Genomic DNA, 26,309 nt, shown 5'->3' on the forward strand with positions numbered 1-26,309 from the left:
TTCCAGAGTTTAATTACGCGTTGGGTGAAGAAAAATTTTCTCCGATTTGTTTTAAATTTTCTACACTGTAGTTTCATCGCATGCCCCCTAGTCCTAGTATTTTTGGAAAGCGTGAACAGATGCTTCACATCCACCTGTTCCACTCCACTCATTATTTTATATACCTCTATTATGTCTCCCCTCAGCCGTCTCTTCACCAAGCTGAATAGCCCTAGCCTCCTTAGTCTTTCTTCATAGGGAAGTCGTCCCATCCCCGCTATCATTTTAGTCGCCCTTTGCTGCACCTTTTCCAATTCTACTATATCTTTGAGATGCGGCGACCAGAATTGAACACAATACTCAAGGTGCGGTACCAGCACCAATCCATGTTCACCCTTTCAAAGAAATGTAATAGATTGGTGAGGCAAGATTTCCCTTCACTAAATCCCTTCACATGCCTTTTACATGTTGTGTTGCTGCCCAAATGCCAACTTAGGCTCTTTTCATAATGGAATCTGGGAGCCCAGAAGCCATTATAGAATACTTTCTTAGCACTAGATTTTTAGTGCCCTATCCCCCTAAGTCTATAGAAGTCGCCAAAAACTGCACATGCAAATTTGGGCACATGTCCAATTTGTGTGTGCAATTTAATTGGAATAACGAGCTAATTAGTGCCAATAATTGGCTTTTAAACAAGCAATTATTGGCACTAATTAGATTTAATTGACATTTATGCACGTAAATGTAGGTGCGGGATCCGCACTTAAAATTTACGCACAATCTGAAAAAGGGGGTGCAGAAGTGGAAGGTGTTCCTAATATTAATGTGCATTGTTAGAGAATAATGGAGATATGCGTCTAATGCAGATGTGTATATTTCCACCACGTTTCAGTTGGTGCAAATGGTGAGCCAAAAGTTAGGTTTGATTCCCAGATGTAAGCGCTATTCTATAAACCGCGTCTAACTTTAAGCGTGGCTTATAGAATAGCACTGTTTTCACTGCCATATATAGAATCTAGCCCTATATGTATTGCAGCACTTTCTATATATATTCAGTACCAGCACCAATCCATAGGAGGCAGTGTTGAATATATGTATTTTTTTTTTTAATGTTGCGGCTGGAATTTAAAAAAAAATACTCACTGCTGCCACTCAATATTGACCCACTTTATTTTGGGAAAAGCCAGAACATCCTGTGAGAGAACTTTTTTTTCATGGGATCACTCTTCAGCAGTACACGTGCTTTGTATGCAGGACACTATCAGCATAGTGTCTGATGGTGAACAGTGCAGCAGCGTCTTCATTTTATTTCACCTAGAAGAGTCGGAACTGGTGGGAAGGAGAAGGATTCAGAGACATTACTCCATTTACCTTTCTTATTGTTACAAGAAATGATTTATCTTGGGGAAGAGAGCTCTAGAGCACTCGCTACTGTTTATAATTTAAGAGCAGGCGCTGTATTTATAAGTTTAGGATATTAATTTCTCCACCAATCACCAAAGGTGATAATTGCAATAAATTAAATAAATTAAGTATATATAAAAGATACCATATACTCAGAACACAAAGAGACCGTATTTTTAGCTTCAAAAAGGTTGATTTAATATACAATTGCACATGAGAGGTAGGTTTTAAGAGATCTTTACAGATAATCTGTGCTTAAGTAAGGCAAGGTAGCAGGTCTAGATCAAAAGTTATGTTACTTACAAGTCCTTGTTACATAGTATGAACAGCATGAGGCAAGCACATGTTTGCAGAAGAGGTCCTCATAGCAGGCAGGTGGGCTACAGGTCCCAGGAAGAGAAGAATCTGTGTTGCAGTTGAAGGGAAGCATCCTCTTGTCTGGAACAGCTTCTATCTTTTATACTCTTGCAAGCTGCAGGAAGACATGCCATGTGTATCTCTGTCCTGGTTTGCACACGACCCTTGGGCATTTGCAAAGCATTGTGGTATCTTGGTCTCATGTCTTATGACATCACAAGACTTGCTGTCTGGATTTTACTGACAAATGGTTTATTGTAGTGCAGGGCAGTGTTGCCAGGTGGGCGGTTTTACTGCCCAATTGGGCAGTTTTCCGCGACCCGCCACGGGAAATGTTTGCCCGCGGCGGGTTGTGGTTTTTTGGGCTCCTTTTGGGTCTTTTGGGCAGTTTTAAAAGTGTTTTTTTTCGGCCGTGGGGGCGGGGTTAGTGACATTCTGGGCGGGGTTAGTGATGTTTTGGGCGGGGCCGATGATGGGGGAGGCGGGGTTGATGACGGCGGGGTTGATGACAGCGGGGGCGGGGGTGATGACGCGGGGGTGGGGGTGTCAGGGGTGGGGTTTGACTTTGGGCGGGTTTTGGGCTGGATTTGGGCTCGATTGGGTGGGAAAAAATTTTTCCACCTGGCAACCCTGGTGCAGGGTTTCCCCCTGCTTGAATCTCTGTGATAGATATTCTGATAAGATTTGTCTGGGGCGGCCAGCAGGTGTCCTTTGTTTTTAGTAGCTGTATTTCATACCTTTCCCACCTGCTTGTCTCCTTGCCTCTACTGGATACCTTTGATATTTGTTGTGTTGATCAGCCAGGCTTTTTTGATCAGAGGAAGAGAGTCAATTTAGCCTTGAGGCAGTCTCTTACTTGAGGAGTCTTTTGTTAAAGGGGGAGGTGAGGTCAGTAGTACCTTTGTCTTTTAAATGTCTTTTAAATATTCCCCAAAGGGAGAGGGAAGAGGGCTTTTGGAATGATAGCCAGTTCTGCTGCAGTGTCAAATATATATTTTTAAAAGCTGCACAAATATATTGGTGTATATATATGTATCTGATCCAACACAACATCATGCTACACATTTAATTCTGATGATTGGCTTATACCATAACATTATGATTAAAATACACACAAAAAGAACATTGATGGTAAATTGAATTTGTTCTAACAGGCAACAGGGTTCTGAGAAATTGCCTGATTGGATTTCTTTAAAGAGCTCATTAGAAAGAGGAAGCACCATTTGTTTCTCTGAAGTTTCTCTTACGGTTGCAGATAAAGAGAATTCTAGCTAGATGACATCTCTAGTAATGCAGAATCATGCCAATATGCCAACCATTGTGACTGCCACTCATTGCGAGTTTTTTATGGGAACCTTTAGCAGTCCTGAGATAGCACTAAGGCTCCGCAGATGTTTAAACCAGCTGGCACTGCATATTTGCATAGGTCATTAAAGGGGCAATTCTACACCTGGGTGTCTCCATTTAGCAGAACTAAGGCACCTACGTTCGGTTCTGGGATAGAATACTAGCAGCTTGGTGCACCTAACATTTAGGCATCCACAGTTACACCAGCATAGAACTGGCATAACCGAGGGCTCCTAAAAGCTGCAGGGACGTGTGTAACTTACAGTGTCCTGTAGCTTACATTACATGTACAACTGAGAGCTCCTCCCATGTCCTGCCCATACTCTTTGGATCTATGCAGAGGCAGCAACACCACCAAATATGCTTTGATATTTCTCCTTCTTGGGTAGCCAGCTTTGGAATGCTTTGCCAAGATCCATCCGAACAATCAGTGACCATCTACCCTTCAGGAAAATGCTGAAGACCCATCTCTTCAAGACTGCTTACCCGCCTGACCCTACTTAACTTCAAACTCTTCCTCCTAATTTCAGTCCTGATGATCATTACACCTCAGACTATATTTCCCAATCTCCTTTCCCCCTTATCTTTTCCTATCTATCCTTTGCTCTTTATCTTCTCCTCTCCAACCCCCCTCTCCTCACCCCTCCCTATCCCTTTTCCTTTTGCTTATCCTACCTTTGTTTGCCCCGACATGCTCAACTCATTTATTCCTCAAAACCCCACTCTCGCTACGTTTACTACAGCTTATAATATTCTCCTTAAAGATTTTGTGATTGTAATTATAATTATTTACTATGTAAGCCGCATTGAGCCTGCAATGTGTAGGAAAGCGTGGGGTACAAATGTAATAATAATAGTAATGATGCTTTTGCTTTTACTGATGCTGTTGTGTAAAAACTTACCAGAGTGTGTGACTCCTGATGCAGGTGATTGAGCCGAAACATGAACCCGTGTCGAGTCCCTGATTTTATTTTTTGGATACACAGCACATAGCATAAGCATCTTTGCTGTATATAATTTTCCTTTAGACACATAATAAATTTTTAAACCTGAACTTTGTGGACCGGGTTATTCCTTGAGGACCAGGCCTTCATTTTGAGGCCCCTTTGGTCTTCCCTACTTCTATTTTGTACTTTTTGCCCACATGGAATTGGTTCTTCCTTTTTGTGGTTCTTTCTGCCCATACTATCTGCCAGATCCTACATTGATCATCCACAATTGGACATGCAATTTTGGGCACGGATCTCAGATCTGCACACAAACTAATTAGATAATTAGGTGATAATAATCAATTATTGACAGTAATTAGGAGTTACCCGCAGATCTACCCCGCACCCTATTCTATAACATGCACATCTAATTTTTATAGCATGCAACTCCAAAGGAGGCGTCATAGGAGGGGCATGGGAGGCATTCCCAGAATGTAGGCTCTATGTTATAGAATGTTGTCGTTTGCGTGTCTAATTGCCATTAATTGGGCCCTAGTATGTACACCAGCTTTTGGCATCCACGGTTATGTGCGTAATGGTGGCTTTGCTGACACTTTCATAATTAGGATTTTAGAATTGCCCTTAATGCGTTTTGTGTGCATTGTACACACTTTCTGAAACCTCACTGTCTTAGTCCCTCTTTAAGGAACAATCTTTTTTATAGCAGTCTTTGGTTACAAGAAAGGTATGTCTTGTTCATAAAGTATTGCTAATCCAATACTTGTAACAATCCAAATCTACCATGATAATCTTCTTTACAAGAGATGTGGTTTCTCAGCATATTTATAACATAAAGAGAGGGCTGCTACTAAATTAACAACATGCACTTGAAGACAATCTCAGCCACAAACTGTACACAGGTTATGGCTGCTACATTTCTGATATGTGGATGAAGTCACCTCTGAGCTGCAGCCAGTGGTACGTCCTTCTATGAAAGGGCACTGTATGGTAGCTACAGAAAGAGCAAAGATGGAACAATATTCTATAGATATTAGGAAAGGCTGAGAATAAACTATGGAGCATCGAGGGGGTTTCTGTTTGTTTGTTTGTTTTTTACAAAATTGTAATTTTTAACGTGGCCCTCCAGCAATAAAAGCCACTTAGTAAAAATGAGATCAGGTTGCCTGCATGAGGCGACTTGTACACCAAATTTACTTGCGTTACAGGTTAATAGTCATTTCTTTGCATATTTGTTTATTGTACAGTAAGAATGTCTACGTTCTTGCAGATAATTCTTTCAGAATCTGACATTAATATACATTGATGCCTCGTGGTCTGCTGTTATCTCCTGAAAAGGATCCTTCTGAGCTTAGCATTCTGTTGCAGCAGTTTTCTCACTGGAGGCCCCCCCCCCCCTGTTAAATTAGTAAACTTCAGAAAGTATAGACCTATGAATATTTCTGGGCTGGCCTAGTGGTTCGGTGGAAGTGCTGTGAATTGCTGAGCAGAAGGCCTAAGTTAGCTCTTCCATTCTCTGGGTTGATTTGGGTTAGTGATGCTGTAGAGGCGGCATTCAGAGCCTTGGGTGTGGGACTCATGCTCATCGCTCAAGAATGACACCTAGTGGCTGGATCTAGGTCACATCATTAAAGGACTCTGGACGGAGCCCTGGTGCATAGCATCCTGCCAAAGGACCATTGTAGAAAGAACTAGACTTGATATGATGAGAAGGGAAAGCAAGAGAGGTATAAATCCCCAGGTACTTGTGAATGAAGGAACATGGCACCAGCATCCCAGCACTGGTTCCAACTGAGCTGAAGGTCAAAAGGAACAGGAGAAAGAGCTGGGTTAAATCCCCACTCCACTAAAAAAGACAAAAAACAAACTTGTAAAAAATGGTGTCTGAGAAGAAAGCAAGCAGGAAAGTTTCGGTGGCTGGCTTATAAACTTTAAAAGTGATAGCTGTGTTAGTCTGGTATAACAAAAATGAGAGAGGCAAGTGGCATTTTATAGACCAAACAATTTATTGGGGCATGAGCTCTTGAGGAGCCCTGGCTATCATGAACAGATTGGATTACACATGAGAAACAAAGAGCCAATTCTTCACAATTTACAAGTCCCTGACTTCAGACTTAACTGGAGGATACAAGAAAAAAACTACACAAATCTCCTGAAGGGATTCCCCACCGAAGTGCTCAAACAAATTTGCCTGGATGCACCACAGGAGCATCAACCAGGTATTTTCTACCTGTTACCACAAAATCATACCAGAGAACCCTGGATGCCTTATTTCTAGTGTCAGCACCATCACAATAGGAGTATCTGCCTACATGAACTTCATCCTCAGTCCCTATGCTACCAACATTCCCAGCTACCTTCATAACACCACTGATTTACTGAGGAAACTGTTGATTGGCCATCTCCCAGAGAATACCGTCATGGGAACCACAGAGTTCCTTTATACCAATATCCTCCACAAAGATGAAACATAGAACCTGAGAAAATGAAGGCAGATAAAGATCACCCATGCCATCTACTATCCCTTTCTCTCCCTTAGAGACTCTATATACTTGTCCCAAGCTTTCTTGAATTCAGATACAGTCTTCGTCTCCACCAGCAAAACCAGGAAACAGTTCCACGAATTCACCAACCTTTCCATGAAGAAGTATTTTCTTAGGTTACTCCTCTGTTTGTCCCTTTTCACCTTCATCCTATGCCCCCTCATTCCAGAGTTTCCTTTCAACTAAAAGAGACTCCATCCGGTATATTTATGTCATGGAGGTATTTAGATGTCTATCATTTCTCTTCCACCTTTCTTCTAATAGGCAGTATGGATTGTGTGACCAATGTAAATATGTCGTGCAGCTAATGTCTGAAGTTGGGTAGCATGCATTACCATGTGGAAACTTTTACAGGTGATATTCTACCTGTTTTCTGACCAAGCGTTATATATATTTGTGTAACCCTGATCTCACACAGTGTAGGCGCAGGCCAGGGCCGGATAAAGATCCGGAAGGCCGTAGGGTTTTGAGCTGGGGCTTCATTTCTGTTTACACACTCTGCATGCTTTTGTTAGTCTACAAAGCAAGTAAATCCCCACTCTCATGTAAAGAAAAGACTCCAGTCCAGAGCTTAATGTGAAGCAACCAGAACTTTACTGAAGATTCTGCAACAGGCAGTTCAAATTCTTCCTCTAGAACTGCTCTTTTTTGCCGATTGCCTGCCCCTGCGGCTGCTTTTTCTCTCAGGGCATGCTTGGTGTCAAAACCGAGCATGCGCCCTGAGAGAAAAAGCCACCACTCATCTGGGCAGAAGAGCAGTGCTGGAGTTGCTCCTCCAGATCCTCCCCAGCCGCCAAGGGGTGCCCGGCCATGGCGCAGGGGTCTCTCTCTCTCCTGTTCCTGTCGGGATGCGATCACTTGGGTCCTGTCAGGAGCAGGAGAGAGAGAGACCCCGGTGCCGGGCCCATCTTGGAGGGCTGGGCCTGGGGAATTTTGCCCCTCCTGCCCCCCGGCGGCCCTGACAAGGAATCTCCAAAATATTCCTCAATGGATCTTGATGTTAGGAATGATATATTGTTGTTGTTCTTAATTTCACATGCTGGTTGATATTCAAAATGATTCAACCGACCAGAAACGGCCGCCAACCGGTAAAATACTTTGTTTGGGGCTATCTGCTAATTTTCAGTGGCACTTAACCAATTATCATAGCTGAAAATTAGTGGTTAGTGCCTAAATGAAAACCGGCTATTTTGGAGGTGTTCCAAGGGCGGAGTCAGCACTTGGTCAATTAAGTACTGATATTCAACACTTAACTGACCAGTATAATTGCATAAATGGGACCGCACAAAACACAGCCCTGTCTTTATGTGGCAACCCATGACCAGGTAAATTCGGAACATCGACTTAACTGGTTATATGCTATCTAGTGCTGCATAAACCGGATATTCAACCGTCAAAGCCCAGATATGGCCTGGCATTGAATATCTGGGAATATTGCTGGCAGTGGTCAGCAAAATGGTCACCACCGCCAACTGAATATTTACCCTATGGAATATAAGGGGCAATTGTACATTAGGCACCTCGAGAATGTGCCTATTCTATAATGTAAATCCAAGAAGACAGGAGGAGCCTCCACGGAAAGTCAAAACAAAACAGCAAAAGTAGAGGCTGACAAATGCGCAAACCAATAGGGAGATAATATCAAAAACCAGTTTATTCTGAATATTCATATCAAGGACCTGACATGGTCCGTGTTTTGGCGCCAAAGCGCCTTTCTCAGGGGTCACAAACAACTTTCTACAAAAAACAGGACAAATTAAGAACATAATATTAAGAGATTTCAAATAAAATATATCTGCCTTAATAAAATATGTAGCCAAACATATACGGACATTCATAATAGTATTGCACATTTGTAAATATATAATGATAAATTATGTAAAAAAATGTTAATATATTATAATTATGTGAGCAGAATATCTGTCCACAATATCTGCTCACATAATTATAATATATTAACATTTTTTTACATAATTTATCATTATATATTTACAAATGTGCAATACTATTATGAATGTCCGTATATGTTTGGCTACATATTTTATTAAGGTGGGCTAGAGGAAGAGGATGGGAAGCAGGAGGGCTTTGCCGGAGGCTGGGTGGTGGGTTAGGGGACTTTTTTTAAGCTACAAAAGGTTATGCAGGTTCCAGCCAATATTTAGCCGGTGCCCACATAACTGTCTTAAGTGGGCCCTGAGCTGAATATTGGCGAAGCCCACATAAACTCCGGAGGTCAACCCACCCAAATTTCGCCCCAAATATTCAATGTCGGTGTCTGGACATAGCCTAGCACTAAATTTTGGGGGTAATGTAGACATTGAGATCAGCATGAAAAAAAAAAACGCTGACCACTGCCGGCCGAATAGCAGCTGGCTAGTGTGTAACGGCAAGGGGCTATGGATGAAGGAGGGGCTGTAACCTTTAAGCACAGCCATTGACATGGGGGAAGTGGCTGCTCTTAAAAGTTGGCACACAAATGCCAACATACGCTAGCATTTTATAATGACAATTAAATGTGTAATTGCTGATACAGAATTTGTAATTGGCGACCTGTAGCAAATTATTCCATAGTGTAAAATGTTCAGCTATGGTGGCCAGTGTGTGATTTAAATGCCACTTTCACGGTTATTTATCCCCAGATATTCAACACTGGAATCTAGATACCAGCTGGCACTGAATATCCGGCTATAATTTGGCCACCAGCGCTATCCAGCTAACCATAGGAGCCAACTTTTCAGAATTATTGGGGGTGCTAAGCCCAGTGGAAATAGCTCTTCCTTGGACACATACAAGGCATTTTCTCAATATTGGGTGTGCTCAAGCACCCACAGAGTCAGCTCCTATGCAGTTAACTGATGATATTCAGACCAGTAGCTGAATAAGTAACTGGATGAAGCTGTGGCAGCCTTCTCACTGTGCTGATTTTATCTGGGTTAGTAGTCTGCCAGTTGCCGCTAGCCAGCATTAAAGCTCAACACTGACAAAACAAAATTGCTTTGGTTTAGTCTAAAGAAAGATTTGATTCCTACTTTACTGTGACTGACTGATGATATGCTCTTTCAAGTAGGTACCATTTCAAAGGTTTTTGGCGTTTATTTAGATTCTGCGCCGAGGGGCCCTTTTACTAAGCCACGTAAGCGTCTATGTGTGCACAATGCACGCCATTTCTGAGTGCCCGCCCGGCTCCCGTGTGGCCCGTGCGGTCATTTCATTTTGGCGCACGTGCGATTCGCGCATCAGAAAATATTTTTATTTTCTGGTGCGCAGACGGTAATTGGCATTTGGACGCGTGTAGACCATTACCACCCGGTTACTACGTGAGTCTTTACCGCTAAGTCAATAGCTGGTGGTAAGGTCTCGTACCCAAAATGTAGGCGTGGCAATTTTCATTTTGCCACACGTCCATTTTCGGCCCCCCTCAAAGGCATCTTTTACAGGTGCGCTGAAAAATGATTCTGCGCGCGCCCAAAACATGTGCCTAAACTACAGTAGCCCATTTTTCAAAGCGCCTTTGTAAAAGGACCCCTGAATTTTGAAGCTCAAATTAAGTCAGTAGTCCAGAAATTCATATTGTTTCCAGCCACATTTTAGGATAATGGTTCAATCTGTGATCCTGTCTTCCTTGGATTACTGTAACTCCCCTGTATACTGGTCTACCAGAAAAATGGTTGCGGAGATTGTGACTACTGCATAATACAGCTGCGAGGTTTGATCATGTGACTCAACTGCTGGCAACTTTACACTGGCTACCGATGGAGTTATGTATTAACCCCCAAATTCTATATATCATGCCTTAATTTCCACATGAAAATCGAATGGTATTCTACAACAAAGCACATAACTGGTTAACTAGCTAATCAGTGCTGCCACTTGGATGTTGACAAGCAATTATCAGCACTAATTGGCATTAATTAGAATTTACATGCACAACTCGCTAAGTGTATTCAATAACGTGGTGCGTGTAAATTCTAAGTCGCATAGTTGAAAAGGGGGCATGGTTATGGGCATGGAATCGGTTGGTCTTGGGAGTTACTACAATCTATGCGCATTATTACAGAACTAGCCTTTGAGCCCGTAAAAACAGGCTATTATAGGAAGGGGGGGGTTGAAAAGCCCGCCCCCACCGCCGAGTTCGCCGCTGCCCCTCCCCCTTCGAATTCGCCCCCCCCCCCGAGCCGTCACCACCCACCTTCCACCCGGCCGGGCCCTCGCTCCGCTATTGAAACAGCGAGGGTCCGGGAACGCAGCACTGAGCTCTGCTGAGCTGCCGACGTCGGCCTTCCTTCTTCTTCTCTGCCTGTCCCGCCCTCGTGTGACGTAACGTCGTCGAGGGCGGGACAGAGGCAGAGAAGAAGAAGGAAGGGCGATGTCGGCAGCTCAGCAGAGCTCAGTGCTGCGTTCCCGGACCCTCGCTGTTTCAATAGCGGAGCGAGGGCCCGACCGGGTAGAAGGTGGGTGGTGGCGGCGACTCGGGTGGGGGGAGCATTAGACGGCGGTGTCCCTCCCTCAGAAATGCGCAGTACAGACCCTCTCTGTTCCGCCCCCCGTCATCACGTATTGACGCGGGGGCGGGGCAGAGAAGGTCTCTACTGCGTATTTGCAAGTGAGTACGACACTCGCCTTTTATATATATTGATTGATACACCTGTTCTGCGCCTAATCTAGGCGTCAGGATTTACCCAAGTTAAACATGTTCTAAATGGACGTGACCAAATTTGATCGCTTGGAGAGGCACTTGGCGTTTTCTATGTACCGCGTGGAAATTTAAGCCTATATTTTAGAGAATATGCCTAGGCGTATTTTTTATCATGCAGATTTTTCAGGCGCCATATATAGAATCTAGCCATAAAGTATAAGGACATTATCAGGGAATGTGCCAGACAACTTTCCAACATTGATTTCTCTTTTAGGTGGTCAATATGAAAGTCGTAACTCTAAATGCTTTTTAAAAAAAAAAATGTTTTCCATCTGTTACAAATATTAATCATATAAGAATACATCAGGGATCCTATTGCTATTCCGTAGTGAAAGTCTGGAATTCTTTGCCTCTTCTAATTCGACTAATTTCATCTTATATAATGTTTAGGAAACAAGTTAAGACCTGGCTATTCGAGCATTTCTTTGGCAATAAGAGGGATGTTAATGTGGGTAGCTGATTACAGGATACATATGAGAAAATGTTTTGTTGTATTAATCTATTGTATGTAAGGTTTTCTCTTTTTGTAAACCCGCTTTGAACCTGTAATAATGGGATTTAGCAGGATAGTAGTATAGTATAGTACAGTATATTACAGTAGGTGGAAAAGCCACCTAGGCTCTGCCTTGGACCACTCCAGATCTACCTAGATAGTGCTAATGAGGTCTACCTGGATTTTTAGCAGCATTATCCAGACAATGCCACAGAAAATCTGGGTATGGACCTGGTAAGTGGGACTTACTTGTATCTAGTATATAAACCAGGGGCGTAGCCAGACCGGCAGGAGGGGGGTCCAGAGCCCGAGGTGAGGGGGCACATTTTAGGCCCCCCGACCCCCCCCCGCCATTTTTGACCTGCCACCACCACCAACTTTGACTCCCCCCCTGCCGACTACCCTCTCGACCCATCCTCCCGCCGCCAACCCTCCCCCGCCTACCTTTGCTGGCGGGGGACCCCAACCCCCGCCAGCCGAGGTCCTCTTCTTCCGCCGCAAGGCTTCGTTCTGTTTCTGTGAGTGTGACGTGAGTGTACGTGCAGGACATCAGACTCACAGAAACAGAACGAAGCCTTGCGCCGGAAGAAGAGGACTTTGGCAGGCGGGGTTGGGGACCCCGCCAGCAAAGGTAGCAGACGGCAACGGCGGGAGGGGGGGTCGAGAGGGTCGGCGGGAGGGGGGTCGAGAGGGTCATCGGCAGGGGGGTCCAGGGCCAAATCTATGGGGGCCCAGGCCCCCGTGGCCCCACGTAGCTAAGCCCCTGATATAAACTGCTTTGGTCGAACCAAAGACAGGCAGTATATCAAATGCATTACCCCTCCCCCTAATACCTGGATAAGTCTCGTTGAATAGTGTCCCTATAATTTTTAGGGCCGCTTCTGCCCTGTCCCTAACCTGGACCATATTTATATGGGTAGGATCAGGCCATTTAGCAATGTAAACAGTCTGCTGCTATTCATATAACTTTTTAAAATATAAGAATAAGCAATTATGCATTTACTGGCTGCTGGAGAATCCGTAGTTTGCTTTGAATGTCAATCATTAGTCTTAAGCTTTGTTCATACCTTGTTATTAACCTGATGCCTCAGAAGTCATTCTGAATTGTCAAAATCCCGGTCCTTGAACATGACATAATGTAAATGAATACCATATTTCCATCTGACAAAATACCTTATACGATTCCTATAGCCCCTGGATGCTGAATTCCCATATTTCTTAGTAAATGATGGCATATAAAGATCAGTATGCTCCATCTAGTCTATTTTCTGAAATGCTATAATTACTGAGGGGGCCATTTTACTAAGATGCGCCAAAAAATGGCCTGTGCGGCGCTTGTTTTGGGTGCGCGCAGATCCCATTTTTCAGCGCACCTGTAAAAAAATGCCTTTTTAAAATTTTTGCACAAAATGGACGTGCGTCAAAATAAAAATTGGCATGCGTCCATTTTGGGTCTGAGACCTTACCGCCAGCCGTTGACTTAGCAGTAAGGTCTCTCACATTAACCGTGCGGTGATCACCTATACGCATCATTTTTCCTGCACGCCAGAAAATAAAGTATATTTTTCTGGCACGCGTAGAGGATGCGCGTCAAAAATAAAATTACCACACGGGACACACAGTAGCCGGGCGGTAACTCCAAATCGATGTACATTGGGTGCGCGTAGGCAACTCACGCGGCTTAGTAAAAGGGCCCCTTAGGAAACAGTCTGGCTTGAATTTGTGCACTTTGAAACAGAAATCACAGGCTTAAACTTATTTTTTTTAAAAGTTTCTTTTCTACATTATATTGACGGCTCTTTGCATTCCTGTAAGCCCTCATGGAAAATCTGCTAGCTGCATTCAGACTGTTGATATTTACAACAAAGAAATACAGTTTACAATAGACTTAACAAAGCACCAATGTCAAATTCTTCCTAGAACAGTTCAGGGGTGTTTTGGTAACTCTGTATGGCGTTGATAAGGAGGCATCATTCAGGAACAATGTGAAACAGATATTGCATTCAGTAAACAGTAGTTACACGCCTGAAGAAACCCAAACATGACTTGCCTGATGAAAAACATGGTTCCAGATGCCTGTGAAGTACGACAATGGGTCCCTTTAAAACATTTTGTTTTTCTATAAAAATATATGTTTCCTTTGCTAAGATATTATGGAGAATAAACTGCATATTGTGTCGGACTGCTGTAAGTGCAAAATTCACATGCTATTTAAAAAAAAAAGGTTTTTATACGAGAACCTAATAGGCGTAAAGCAAGGCTTTGGATAATGAAGTGCTACGTATATTAATTGCCGTCTTGGCACATTGTTTTGCTTGGCAAAAAGATCCAGATTATAAACTATACCAGATAAACATGATTTCTGTTTTGACATGCGCATATTTAAAATAGTACTCCAATCTGATACATTTCAAGGTAATACGTTCTTAAATCCACACATAAAAAGGACACACATCCTGGAGAAAAATGTTTATGAAATGCTTTGGTTTTGCTAGAGAATCATCAGAGAGTCACTGTACACTGTACATGCAAACAGCCCGACTGCTTGTATCTTTGCTGGGTATTCTATGAGCAGTGAAGAGTGCTGCAAGCTGGTTTCACTGTGGCGTAATCCTTATAGGCTGCAAGTCCCCAGCCAATACAAGTACTTAGGGTTTCTGTTTCTGCAAAAGACAGACTGCGCTGTCCATCATACCATGCGGTACACCACGGCATACAATCTGATTGGCTGAACGCCGCCCAGGTGCTTTAGGACAGTCAGTGGGGGCCAGATAGATGAGACCCTGATTCACAAGCAATCCCGTTTAGAGCAGAAAGGCAAAACATTTCAGATGAGCTCATGCTTTCTGTAGGCACTCTACAGCTTTTTTTGTCTGAACAAAAATTTCCCATAGAATCGATGGAATCGTTAAGTGTCCTTGGCTCTTAATTTACGAAGTCCTTATAGTTCCTTCGATGTGCTCATGGTTTTTCCACTGAATGCTCGTTCCATTCATTGGCATGGTGCTCACGATAATGTTGGACTGGTAACAGCAGCACAAACATGACTGGAAATAGAAAGAAAAGATGAATGTCAGCAAAGATTTGATTGCCAACTGTATATATTAAGGAAGCCTGTTTGCCAAGTGGTTAATGCTCTTGACTGGTTTGTGGGAAACTCGTTTCCAGATCAGGGACCCTGTTTGCTTCTGCCTTGGAAGAGCAGGGAAAAAACAACAGAAATGAAAGCTGCGGAATGAATTCTACCCATTGCTCATTATTCATTAGCCAGGCCCTTCTCTTTCCATCTCCTGCTTTCTTCTATTTGCAAGCAACTTGGAAAACGAAAAGTTGAAAATGGCACATTTCAAAATAAGCAGTTTTCTTGTGTTCCTCAAATATGCAGGGGGCCCTTTTACTCAAGGGTTGGTGCATGGCAACAGGCTTCGCCAATCCGGAACTGCTGCCAGGCTACCGCAGGAGCCCAGCCGTAGTTCCCGCCCCCAGTGTGCACCATTTCCTGTGCTGCAAAAATATTTCTATGTTTGTAGCGCAGATACTTACCTGGAAGTAATCCTGCCCGGTTAACACAGGAGCCCTTACTGCCACTTCAATGGGTGGCAGTAAGCAGTGGCGATCCTAGGTTGGCTGCCACCCGGGGTGGATCGTCGCTGTGCAACCCCCCCAGGTGCAGCGGCATCCGTCCCACCAGGGTGCAGCACGACACCACCCCTGGCACAATGACACCCCCTCCCTGGCGCATCAAGCCCCCCCCCCCCGGGTGCATTCTTGGCTGCTGGAGGGTGCAGAGAGCAGCCCCGTGCTTGTGGGCTCCCTGCTCCCTCTGCCCCGGAACAGGAAGTAACCTGTTCCGGGGCAGAGGGAGCAGGGAACCAGCGGAGCTGACAGGCGCGCGGCTGCTCTCTGCACCCTCCAGCAGCGTGCACCCGGGGCGGACCGCCCCCACCGCCCTGCCCTCACTACGCCATTGACAGTAAGTGCCCCCCCCAAAATGGCCAGCCTTTTACCCCCTTGCGGTAAAAGGGGACCTCAGCGTGCATTAAAAACACACGCTGATGCTAGCGCAGGCCCCCCTTTACCGCAGCTTAGTAAAAGGACCCCTCAGTGATTAAACTAAAGAGCAGAGAACAGTTTAATACACTGATAGTCAAAGGCAAGTGTCTGGATCGGTGCTCCAGCTGGCACTGAATTTCGATGCCACTGAAAAACATTACAGGCTGCCCCAGCACCATAGGGAGGATTGTGCCAGGGTGGACTGTAGGCTTTTCATTTTAGTTATTCAGAGAGTGGTGATATTTAGGTTGCTATCCAGAAAACTAACTCCTGGATTGTATAAACGGCACCCAAAGTTGTGTCTGCAAATTTAGGTGTGAACTCAATTTGCTGGCACAACTTAACTGGATAACGAGCCAACTGACGCTAATAATTGGGTGCTAATAATCAATTGCTGGTGTTAATCGGCAGCAATTTGGATTTGCACGCGCGTCTTGCTAAGCGCTATTCTATAAAGATAAACATGCGGTCCTTCTAGAACCCTTGGTATATTAGGTGTGGATGTTCCTGGAGACTTGGGAAGGGGGGGATGGGGAGGGAGGGAGGGCGGGGAGGGAGGGATAGGAGGAGTGGGGGAGGGAGGCGGGGTATAAAACAGAAACAAGCCAGAAGTCGGATACTGTTTTTCATGGAAGTGGTTAACCAATATGCGAATGTTTGAAGGTTAAAATTGGTTGCTGCATGGAAGAGTGACAGTTGAAGCAGAGCTTGATTTGATTTGACTTGATATGTATATGGTTTATAAACAAGGTCACTATGGAATGGAAATAATGTTATGTAATCCTGCATTTGGCATTAATAAAGATTAAAAAAAAAAAAGATGAATATGCAAATCTTTTAGGGGTCCTTTTACTACGGCGCAACAAAAAAATGTCCCGCGCTGGCATAGGCGCGTGTATTGGATGCGCGCAGGCCCATTTTTCAGGGCCTTTTTTTTGCCGAAAATGGACGTGCGGCAAAATAAAAATCAGCGTGCGTCCATTTTGGTGTCTGACACCTTACTGCCACCCACTGACTAAGCGGTAAGGTCTCACTCGTTAACTGGGTGGTAATCATCTGTGCTCATACATTGCTGATTACCTCCCGGTTAGCTTTAGAAAATAGAAATTATTTTCTGCTGCGCATTTTGGACGCACTTCAAAATTAGAATTCCCGCCTGGGGCACACAGTAGCTGGGCGATAGTTCTGATTTGACACACGTAGGTGCCTCACGCGTCTTAGTATGAGGGCTCCTACGTGCGTAACTGAAAAGGGGGCGTGGCTATAGGAGGGTAAGAAGTGCTCACGAAAGATGTGCGCAGTACTATAGAATTTGTGGGATTGGCGCCTAATTTATGAGTGAAGATTTACACCAGGATTCAATTGGTGCAAATCCTCGCTTCCAAAGTTGGGCGCAGAGCCTGATGCTACGCACTGTTCTATAAACGGTGCCCGACTCAAAGTGCTGTTTATAAAATAGTACTTAGCACACAATTTTTTTTTTCAGTGCCCAAATTTTGGTGCTGTTTACTGAATCTAGTCCTATACGGTTAACTTTAGGACAGCAAAAAAACTGCCCTAAAATTACCCAGACAGCTATATGCCGCTATCTGTATAGTGATGGTGCTTGCCGCTCTGTACACGGTGTTTAAATATCAGGCTGATTCCATCTAAATGTTAGCCTTGGAACCCTGGCTTTATTGGTTTATAAACTATCAGTGTGCCTTATAGAATTATTCTAGATTCAAAAATATAATCGGGATTAAACCTCTGTACACATTCGATTGAATAATCAAGATAACAGGGTTTTCATTCAATTCAATATGGCACCAATGTGTGTATGGAGGAAAAAGCCTGGAGAAAACTCCTCTTGTATACAACTTGATACTTTAGTCGGAGTTGGACTTCCTCATCATTGGCTAAAAAAACCTTCAGGTGTTTCATGTTAAATAGTAGACTTTCAAACTTAACTTTAATGTCCTTCAGTATTCTTGGTCTTCACGCAAGATTGAGCGGAGAGTACTTGGTCTGTGATCCTGATGCAGAAGGAATTCGAAATGCTGGCCGCCGTAGATCACAGCCAACGTTCATAGTAAGAGGTGAAGACCAAGAATACTGAAGGACACTAAAGTTAATTTTGAAAGTCTACTATTTAACATTAAACACCTGGAGGTTTTTTTTAGCCAATGATGAGGAAGTCCAACTCCGACTAAAATATCAAGTTGTATACAAGAGGAGTTTTCTCCAGGCTTTTTCCTCCATGCACACCTTGTAATTACCATTTTGCACACTGAAAGGGGTCACATAAATTATCTTTTTCCTATATCTATTCTTTTCTTGACTCCTCATTTTCCCTCACCTGTTTTAAGAATGTCCTATTCCCCTTTTCTCCTGCCTGCTTCCTTCAGAAAAAAGAGCTTGGAGATGCTGAGATCAGCACCCGCTAGATGATGATTAAAATACAAATCTTCACATGCCACCGGCCTCTCCTTTAAAGGCACACAACTTTGGAACTCACTACCCAAAGACCTGAAACTCACAGAAAACTACCTACAATTCAGAAAAAACCCTGAAAACACATCTTTTCGAGAAGTCTTCCCCCCCCCCCCCCCCCCCCCCCCCGGATCTGCCTAATCCCACACCACCATACATCACAAAAAGTTCAGAAATGGAAAACAATATTAACCTTTCTTACAATATGCTAATATATCAACCTAGGCCGGGCCCGGGGCAAGGCCTCCCCGCCTCTGCCCCCCCCCCCCCCCGCCGCTGCCGCCCCGTCAGTCCCCCTGCTGCTGCCATCCTCTGTTGCTCCCCCCGCCGCTGCCGCCCCCCCCATCGCTCCCCCCGCCACTCCAGTCCCCGGTCTCACCCGCCTGCCTTCACGGCTCCGGGCCCCCAGCATTCAAAGCGGCAGTCACAGATTGCCTCTCTTCGGGCCTTCCCTCCCTGTGTCCCTCCCTCATCTGATGTAACTTCCGGTTTCCGCGAGGGCGGGACACAGGGAGGGAAAGCCTGAAGTGAGACGATCTGTGACTGCCGCTTTGAATGCAGGGGGCCTGGAGCCGAGGAGGCAGGCAGGTGAGACTGCAGCGCCGGTGGCCTGACCCCGGTGCTGGGCCCCCCTTGGAGGCCCGGGCCTGGGGTATTTTGTCCCCTCTGCCCCCCCCCCCCTCAGCGGCCCTACCTAAGCATTTATTGTACTTCTGTATTATGTACTAGACTTCTACAAATCTAAATTTTGTAACCGCCCTTTTAGCAATATGTAAGCCACATTGAACCTGCCATATGGTGGGAAAATGTGGGATACAAATGCGACAAATAAATAAAATAAAATGACGTGGGGACGGGTGTAAAGCCCGTCTTACTGGCTAAGTTTGCTGTGTATAAGCCTGATTATTGCTGGCGTGTCAGCACATGTACAATGTTTGTCTTCCTTAAAAGCTATGCTCAGCAGAAGACTTGTCAAGCAAACTTTAGTCTAATAGATAAACAACAATGTAAGAGACATAAGGGGGTATCTCGGTATGCACTGGTCTGGACAGTGTCAGGCTCATAGTTATCTTTTTCATTGGCTTTTAGCTACACGGGTAGTTTCAGACAGAAGCCTGGCATGAATGCTAAGTGGCTTTCTGTTGAATAGCTTAAGGTCTGAATCCTTCATTCATGCTTCCCCCCCTCCCCCCACATTCTAGAACTAGAGTTATTGCTTAAAGGAATTGTTCCTGTATATAATATGCAAACTGCGTTGATTGTAACCACAGAAAGGAAATATATCAAATCCCATCTCCTTTTCCTTACACTGAAGCCTTTATTTTAAAACTAGTAAAGAAGGCCCGTTTCAAAAGGGAAGGAAACGGGCGCTAGCAAGGCCATCCCCCACCCTCCCTCGCTGTTCCAGACTCTGCTGTCTCTCCGTTTTTACCCCCCCTTCCGCGACCCAGTCGACCCCCCTTCTGTGCAAAAACCGTCCCCTGCCACCAGCCAGTATCTGTGCTGACGGGGGACCCCAACCCCCGTCAGCCGAAGTCCTGTGCTGGCCTTCGCGGTGTTGCTTCTTCAATGACTTTGTGTTCAAGTTCCTCTACGTGCGCCTGACGTCAGACGCACGCAGAGGAACTTGAACCGAAGATCATTGAAGAAGCAACGCCGCGAAGGCCAGCACAGGACTTCAGCTGACGGGGGTTGGGGTCCCCCGTCAGCACAGGTACTGGACGGCGGCGGGGGACGGTTTTCGCCAAGAAGGGGGGGTCGACAGTGTCGCGGAAGGGGGGTCCAGTGGGCCGTAACACGGGGGAGGAGTAGGGAAACACGCGGACTCCTCCCCTTGCTTTGGTATCAGCTGTCACTGACGTCACTGACGTCAGTGCGTGCCTGCCTAGCAGACCACCTCCGAGGGAGGCACGGTCCCAGGCACATTTGAACGTTGGAGGTGAGAATTATTATATAGGATAATCTCAATGTGTAGACTGCATAAAAGTATTAATAGTGAGTTCAGAATCTATATGATACAGACATTTCAAGGGAGTGTGCTCTGGACGTGGCTTGAGTGATCCGAAACTCTACACATGCATTTCCCATCTTCCATGGGGAATACACGTGTATGCAAAAAAAACAAACAAACACATTTTCCTGTCAGGGTTTGCACCAGCTCAGAGGCCTACACAGATGTTTAACCACTGCTTGTTTTGGTCAGGGCTTGACAAGAGGGATTAAGAGAGTCATTTTTCTTAATCCCCCATTGTTTATTTCCGCCTCCAAAAAAGGAAAAAAAAAATTGTGGCCTCATTACTTGATTGGCAGCACTTATACATCCTGCTTTGTAAAATGGGCTGCCTACAAGTGGAAAGAGCAGCTTACACACGTGGAAATTGCAAAATCGCTGCTTTCAGATGTAAGTGCTGTGGCTGATGGCGCTCTTCTTGTGCATGTGTAAAATGGCTGCTCCCACTGTACCTGCCGGCCCGGCAAATACATATGCACTCATTACATTCCGCAGATTCCTACTTAGTTCACGGCGAATTACACAAACAAGAATAGCTGAATCATCATTAATTCAGGAATTACAATTAGAAACTTTGAGAAACCATTTTTTAAAAAACAAAATTAAAAAAACCCAAGATTCAATTCATTTAGAACAACCTTGCTACAAAAGGATTGGTCTACAGACTTTTACCTTCTACTGTGCAACTGAGGAAATAACTTAACCTCCCTGTGCTTCAGTCTATCCAACTCTGACTACATGCGTGGGATAAACATAAAGGAATCCTGTTCAGAAGGAATGGATCCTCAGGAGCTTAACCGAGATTGGATAGCAGAGCCGGTAGTGGGAGGCGGGGCAGGAGGTTAGGAGGCGGGGATATTGCGGGGCAGACTTATACGGTCTGTGCCAGAGCCAGTGGTGGGAGGCGGGACTGGAGGTTGGGAGGCAGGGATAGTGCTGGGCAGACTTATATGGTCTGTGCCAGAGCCGGTGGTTGGGAGGTGGGGATAGTGCTGGGCAGACTTATACGGTCTGTGCCAGAGCTGGTGGTTGGGAGGAGGGGCTGGTAGTTGGGAGGCGGGGATAGTGCTGGGCAGACTTATACGGTCTGTGCCCTGAAGAGCATAGGTACAAATCAAAGTAGGGTATACACAAAAATAGCACACATGAGTTGTCTTGTTGGGCAGACTGGATGGACCGTGCAGGTCTTTTTCTGCCGTCATCTACTATGTTACTATGTAATGTAACTGGATTATTACTGTTCCTTCGGCCTTCTCCTTACCAACTGCTGCAGTTCAGTCACCACATAATCAGGATTTAACTCCTCCGTTTTTAAAGAATCACTGGTTTCCAGTAAGGTATAGGATTTGTTTTAAGGTTCTGTTTATTCACTTTAACCATCAAATTTAGATTCTTTGACAATCCCTTATACTCCTTGTAGAGCTTTGAGCTCACTACAAGATCATAGAATGGTTGTTCCTCCTTTATCTAAAGTACATTGGGAATTTATGCAGTAGAAACCTTTTTTTTCTCTTTGGCTTGCCCCTTCCTTATGGAATGCACTGCCTAAGTATATAAAAGCAGAGGAGAACTTTTTCAAGTATTTTTGAAAACTTTTTATTTTCAATCAGCATTCGATAATTGGTCTGAGGTTGCTAGCAAGGTATATTAATATTAATATGTTATTTTTTTTAGTGGTATGGTTATTTTGGTATGTATATGTTTCTTGTGTGTATGTTTTAGGTCTTTCCTGTACTTTTTATGTTCTTTTCATGATGAAAATGTCTGTATACTGTACACCGCTAAGAACCTGTATTTAGCAACGGCAGTATATAAAATTTTAAATAAACATAAACATATTTCTACTTCCCCTGTGTGCTGCTTAGGAAATACACTGGAACGAGTCTGCGTGATCTTACCTGGAAACAGTTTTTAAACTTCTTGCTAACGCAATAAAGAGCAATAGGGTTGATGCAGGAATTCAGCGTTGCCAGGTTTATAGCAATGAAATCCATCACCAAAAGAAAACTGTGAACCAAAGAAAAAAGTCAAACCAATTAGAACTTTCAATGTGGGAGTATCCACAAGGGTTAGCTGTTTTGCAGAAATAACTGAGAGGGGGGTGGTATCAACACGAGCAACCATTAAGATGTGCTATTTTAGTGTTAACCCAGTTATTAGTAGCTAGGTTTCAGTGCATACGATGAGAACTATGCTAAAATATCACTTCTTGACAATGGCCCATATTAATTACTACGCCTCTGAGTTACGAAAGTCTGTTTTTTTGCCTTATTCTTTAAGGGCGTCTTTTACTAAGGCACGCTCATGTTTTTAACGCGCGCTAAATGTTACAGACACCCATAGGAATGCATCGGCATCTCTAACATTTAGTGCATTCACGATTTTAGCGCATGCTAAAAACGTGAGCGAGCCTTATTAAAATACCCTCTGAATATTAAATTGTGGCTCAAAACTTTCCCTGCTATGCATTTCCCCCACTCTGTAACAGGTTGCCTAAGTCACTTCATTGGCTTCCGATCAGGTACCGCATTCAATTCAAGCTTCTGCTACTAACCTACAAATGTACTCGATCTGCAGCCCCTCCTTACCTCTCAACCCTCATCTCCCCTTACGTTCCTACCCGTAACCTCCGCTCTCAAGACAAATCCCTCCTTTCAGTACCCTTCTCCACCACCGCCAACTCCAGGCTCCGCCCTTTCTGCCTCGCCTCACCCCACGCGTGGAACAAACTCCCCGAGCCCATACGTCAGGCCCCCTCCCTCCCCATCTTCAAATCTCTGCTTAAAGCCCACCTCTTCAATGTCGCCTTCGGCACCTAACCTCTACACCTCTGCCCAGGAAACCTAGACTGCCCAACTTGACATTTCGTTACTTAGATTGTAAGCTCCTTTGAGCAGGGACCGTCCTTCTTTGTTTATTTTGTACAGCGCTGCGTAACCCTAGTAGCGCTCTAGAAATGTTAAGTAGTAGTAGTAGTAGTGTGAGTACCTGTTGTACACTTAAATCTACAGAATATTGACATTGATAATCTGTTTAGGGAAAGGGGACTTGATATACCACCTTTCTGAGGTTTTTTGCAATTACATTCAAAGCGATTTACATATATTCAGATACTTATTTTGTACCAGGGGCAATGGAGGGTTAAATGACTTACCCAGAGTCACAAGGAGCTGCAGTGGGAATCGAACCCAGTTCCCCAGGATCAAAGTCCAACCACTAGGCTACTCCTCCACTAGCAACATTCCATGTAGAAGCCTGCCCTTGCAGATCAGCAACGCAGCTGCGCAGGCTTCTGTTTCTGTGAGTCTGACGTCCTGCACGTACGTGCAGGACGTCAGACTCACAGAAACAGAAGCCTGTGCGGCAAGGGCAGGCTTCTACATGGAATGTTGCTAGTGGAAGAGTAGCCTAGTGGTTAGAGTGGTGGACTTTGGTCCTAGGGAACTGAGTTCGCTTTCCACTGCAGCTCCTTGTGACTCTGGGCAAGTCACTTAACCCTCCATTGCCCCAGGTACAAAATAAGTACCTGTATATATGTAAACTGCTTTGAATGTAGTTGCAAAATAACACAGAAAGGCGGTATATCAAGTCCCAGTTCCCTTTCTCTAACAAGAATTTCTGCATTACAGGCCAGATTTTTTTTTTTTTTAAATAAGTTTATTAAATCATAATAATACAACCACAGAAAATGCAATACAACAGAACAAAACACACAATATGATACAGAGTGTTGAGTTCTAACCCTAAAATTAGTCCATATTGGATAGAAAAAGGTCTAAAGACTTCCATTTGCGGATAGCCGATTTATGTCCAGACAGGGAGAGAACAGCAGATTGCTCATATTCTGTATTTGTCATAAGCCGATGGGAAAACTTGCCTATGCATATTTATTTGTTACATTTTCCCACCTATTTGTAGGCTCAATGTGGCTTACATAGTACTGGAGAAGCCTTTGCAGGCTCCGGTGTGAACAAATACAGGGTGATGTTGTGGTAAGATCAAGTTCATGTGGCACAGCCACATTAGGGAATCGGAGAACGGAAGAGTTGTGTTATGTCCATTACATGCTTTAGTTTGGTCGTGTTGCAGAGATTGGGCATTTAAGTTGGATCAGTAGGGTATGCCTTTTTAAACAGGTTGGTTTTTAGTGATTTCCAGAAGGTTAGGTGGTCGTACGTCGTTTTCAAGGCTTTTGGTAATGCGTTCCACAGTTGTGTGCTTATGTAGGAAAAACTAGATGCGTAAGATGTTTTGTATTTAAGTCCTTTGCAGCTTGGGTAGTGCAGATTTCGATAAGATCATGTTGATTCGGAGGTATTTCTAATTGGTAAGTCGATCAAGTCTGTCATATTCTATAAACTACACCTAAAGTGACTAAAATTTGGGTGCAGCCATTTACACCAGTGAATAGCTGGTGAAAATGTCCATGCCTAACTTTAGACGTGGAACAGGTTATTCTATAACACTGCGTGTAAATGTTAGGAACGCCCATAACCCGACCATACTCCTCCTATTACCACACCCCCTTTTGAGATCTGCATGGTAAAATTATGTGGCCTACTTTATAGAATACACTTAGCGAGTAGTGCATGTAAGTAATTAAGGCGAACGACTCCTTATGGAGCCTGCCTTTAACGAGGGGGTAAGCGTCCTCCCCCTCGCTGAATGCGGCTGTGAATTGTCGGGAGCTGTGCTTTGCAGCTCACGTCGGCATCGGGCAGGCAGGAAGAGGAAGCAGGATGAGCACACAGGGGTATGTTGATTGGGTGGCATTTTTTAAAAAAGAGTTTGGGCGCAAGCAACTGACCAATCAGGCGGTTCCTGCTGGGAGGAGGGTGGAGACAGCTACTAGAGTCGGGAAGACACGGAGGTGGAGGAAGTCTTCTTGCTGGAGCTGAAAGAAGAAAGTCCCGCCCAATCCTCCCTTCAAAAAAAAAAAAAAAACCCAACCACAAAGGATATTGGTATACTTTGTTTTTATATCAGTAGATGTCGCAGCGTGGGGAGGAGGGGTGCCCGAGTTTAGGCCCTTCAAGGAGGTCCTTGAAGGAGGCCTTACCTTTCACCCGACAGTGAATGGGAGGCCTTGGTTATCAAGCCATGCCTAGAGGTCTAGGCTTGGGGGTTTGGTTAACTTGCCCTTGCTGTATGGCAGAACAAGGGGAAATGGTATTTAATAAGGCTTACTGTGGTCACCTTGCTGCAGATGGCAGGTAGCCCAGTGTCCTTTCTTGGTTGAATGCTAGCTCGGGTAACTGTTAGACCACCAATAAATGAAGCTGTGGCCTTGTTAAATTCAATAAATATTTTGACTTTTTGAAAAAGGTTTGGTGTCTGGGTATTGTTGGGTGAGGGGGGGGAGGACAAGTCTCACATCCCTTGTTAATTCTAATTAGTGCCAATTAGTGATGATAATTGCATTTTAACATCCAATTATCAGCGCTAATTGACTTGTTAGCCAATTGAGTTGTGCACGCAAATCAGAATACACCTAGATTTGTGCGTCCAACTCTGGTCGCACTATATAGAGGCGTTTAACATGGCTTTTAATGTATGCCATCAGCACAGCAATGCATTAACAGTTGACAGAACACATTGCTAGTGCACGCTAATTGTCATGTTAAACACCTAATGCAGCTTAGACCCTAAATGTAGCGCTACCCCAGACAGAACAATGTCTCATACATCTTAATCAAATGTCTTTGTCAAGATAAATAATTAAGAAAAGAATAATGCCATACCTAAGTAATTCACATCTGCCGCCATCTCTTTCATTATACATAGTTTTCTTTATAATTCGACTCAAATGGAGAGGGAACCAGCACAGTGCAAATATCAGAACTAAGCAGAAAACCGTCTTTGCAACCTCTCGCCGCTGAAGGAAAGAAGTGGTATTGAGGACAATTAGTACTATGTCAAAAGTTCAGTCAATCAGTGATGGTTGAGACAGTTAAGGCATTACCACATCTTTAATCTGTCAAAAATGAATCTACTATGTGATAATGGG

The 26,309-nt window shown here is 44.3% G+C and overlaps 1 protein-coding gene across 1 annotated transcript in view; it reads right to left on the reverse strand.

The window, feature by feature from the left end:
• Window positions 1-13,533: 13,533 nt before the first annotated feature.
• The window catches only part of EDNRA (endothelin receptor type A), a 132,530-nt gene continuing 119,754 nt past the window's right edge, over window positions 13,534-26,309 (reverse strand). Inside the window, exons 6-8 of the mRNA XM_030191670.1 lie at window positions 26,044-26,177; window positions 22,201-22,309; window positions 13,534-14,813 (exon numbers count right to left, since the gene is read on the reverse strand). Coding sequence (XP_030047530.1) covers window positions 14,697-14,813; window positions 22,201-22,309; window positions 26,044-26,177 — 360 coding nt within the window. The 3' untranslated portion in view covers window positions 13,534-14,696. The remainder of the gene's footprint in view (window positions 14,814-22,200; window positions 22,310-26,043; window positions 26,178-26,309) is intronic.

Source organism: Microcaecilia unicolor, chromosome 2 (assembly GCF_901765095.1).
Source record: "Microcaecilia unicolor chromosome 2, aMicUni1.1, whole genome shotgun sequence".
Classification (NCBI taxonomy): Eukaryota; Metazoa; Chordata; class Amphibia; order Gymnophiona; family Siphonopidae; genus Microcaecilia; species Microcaecilia unicolor.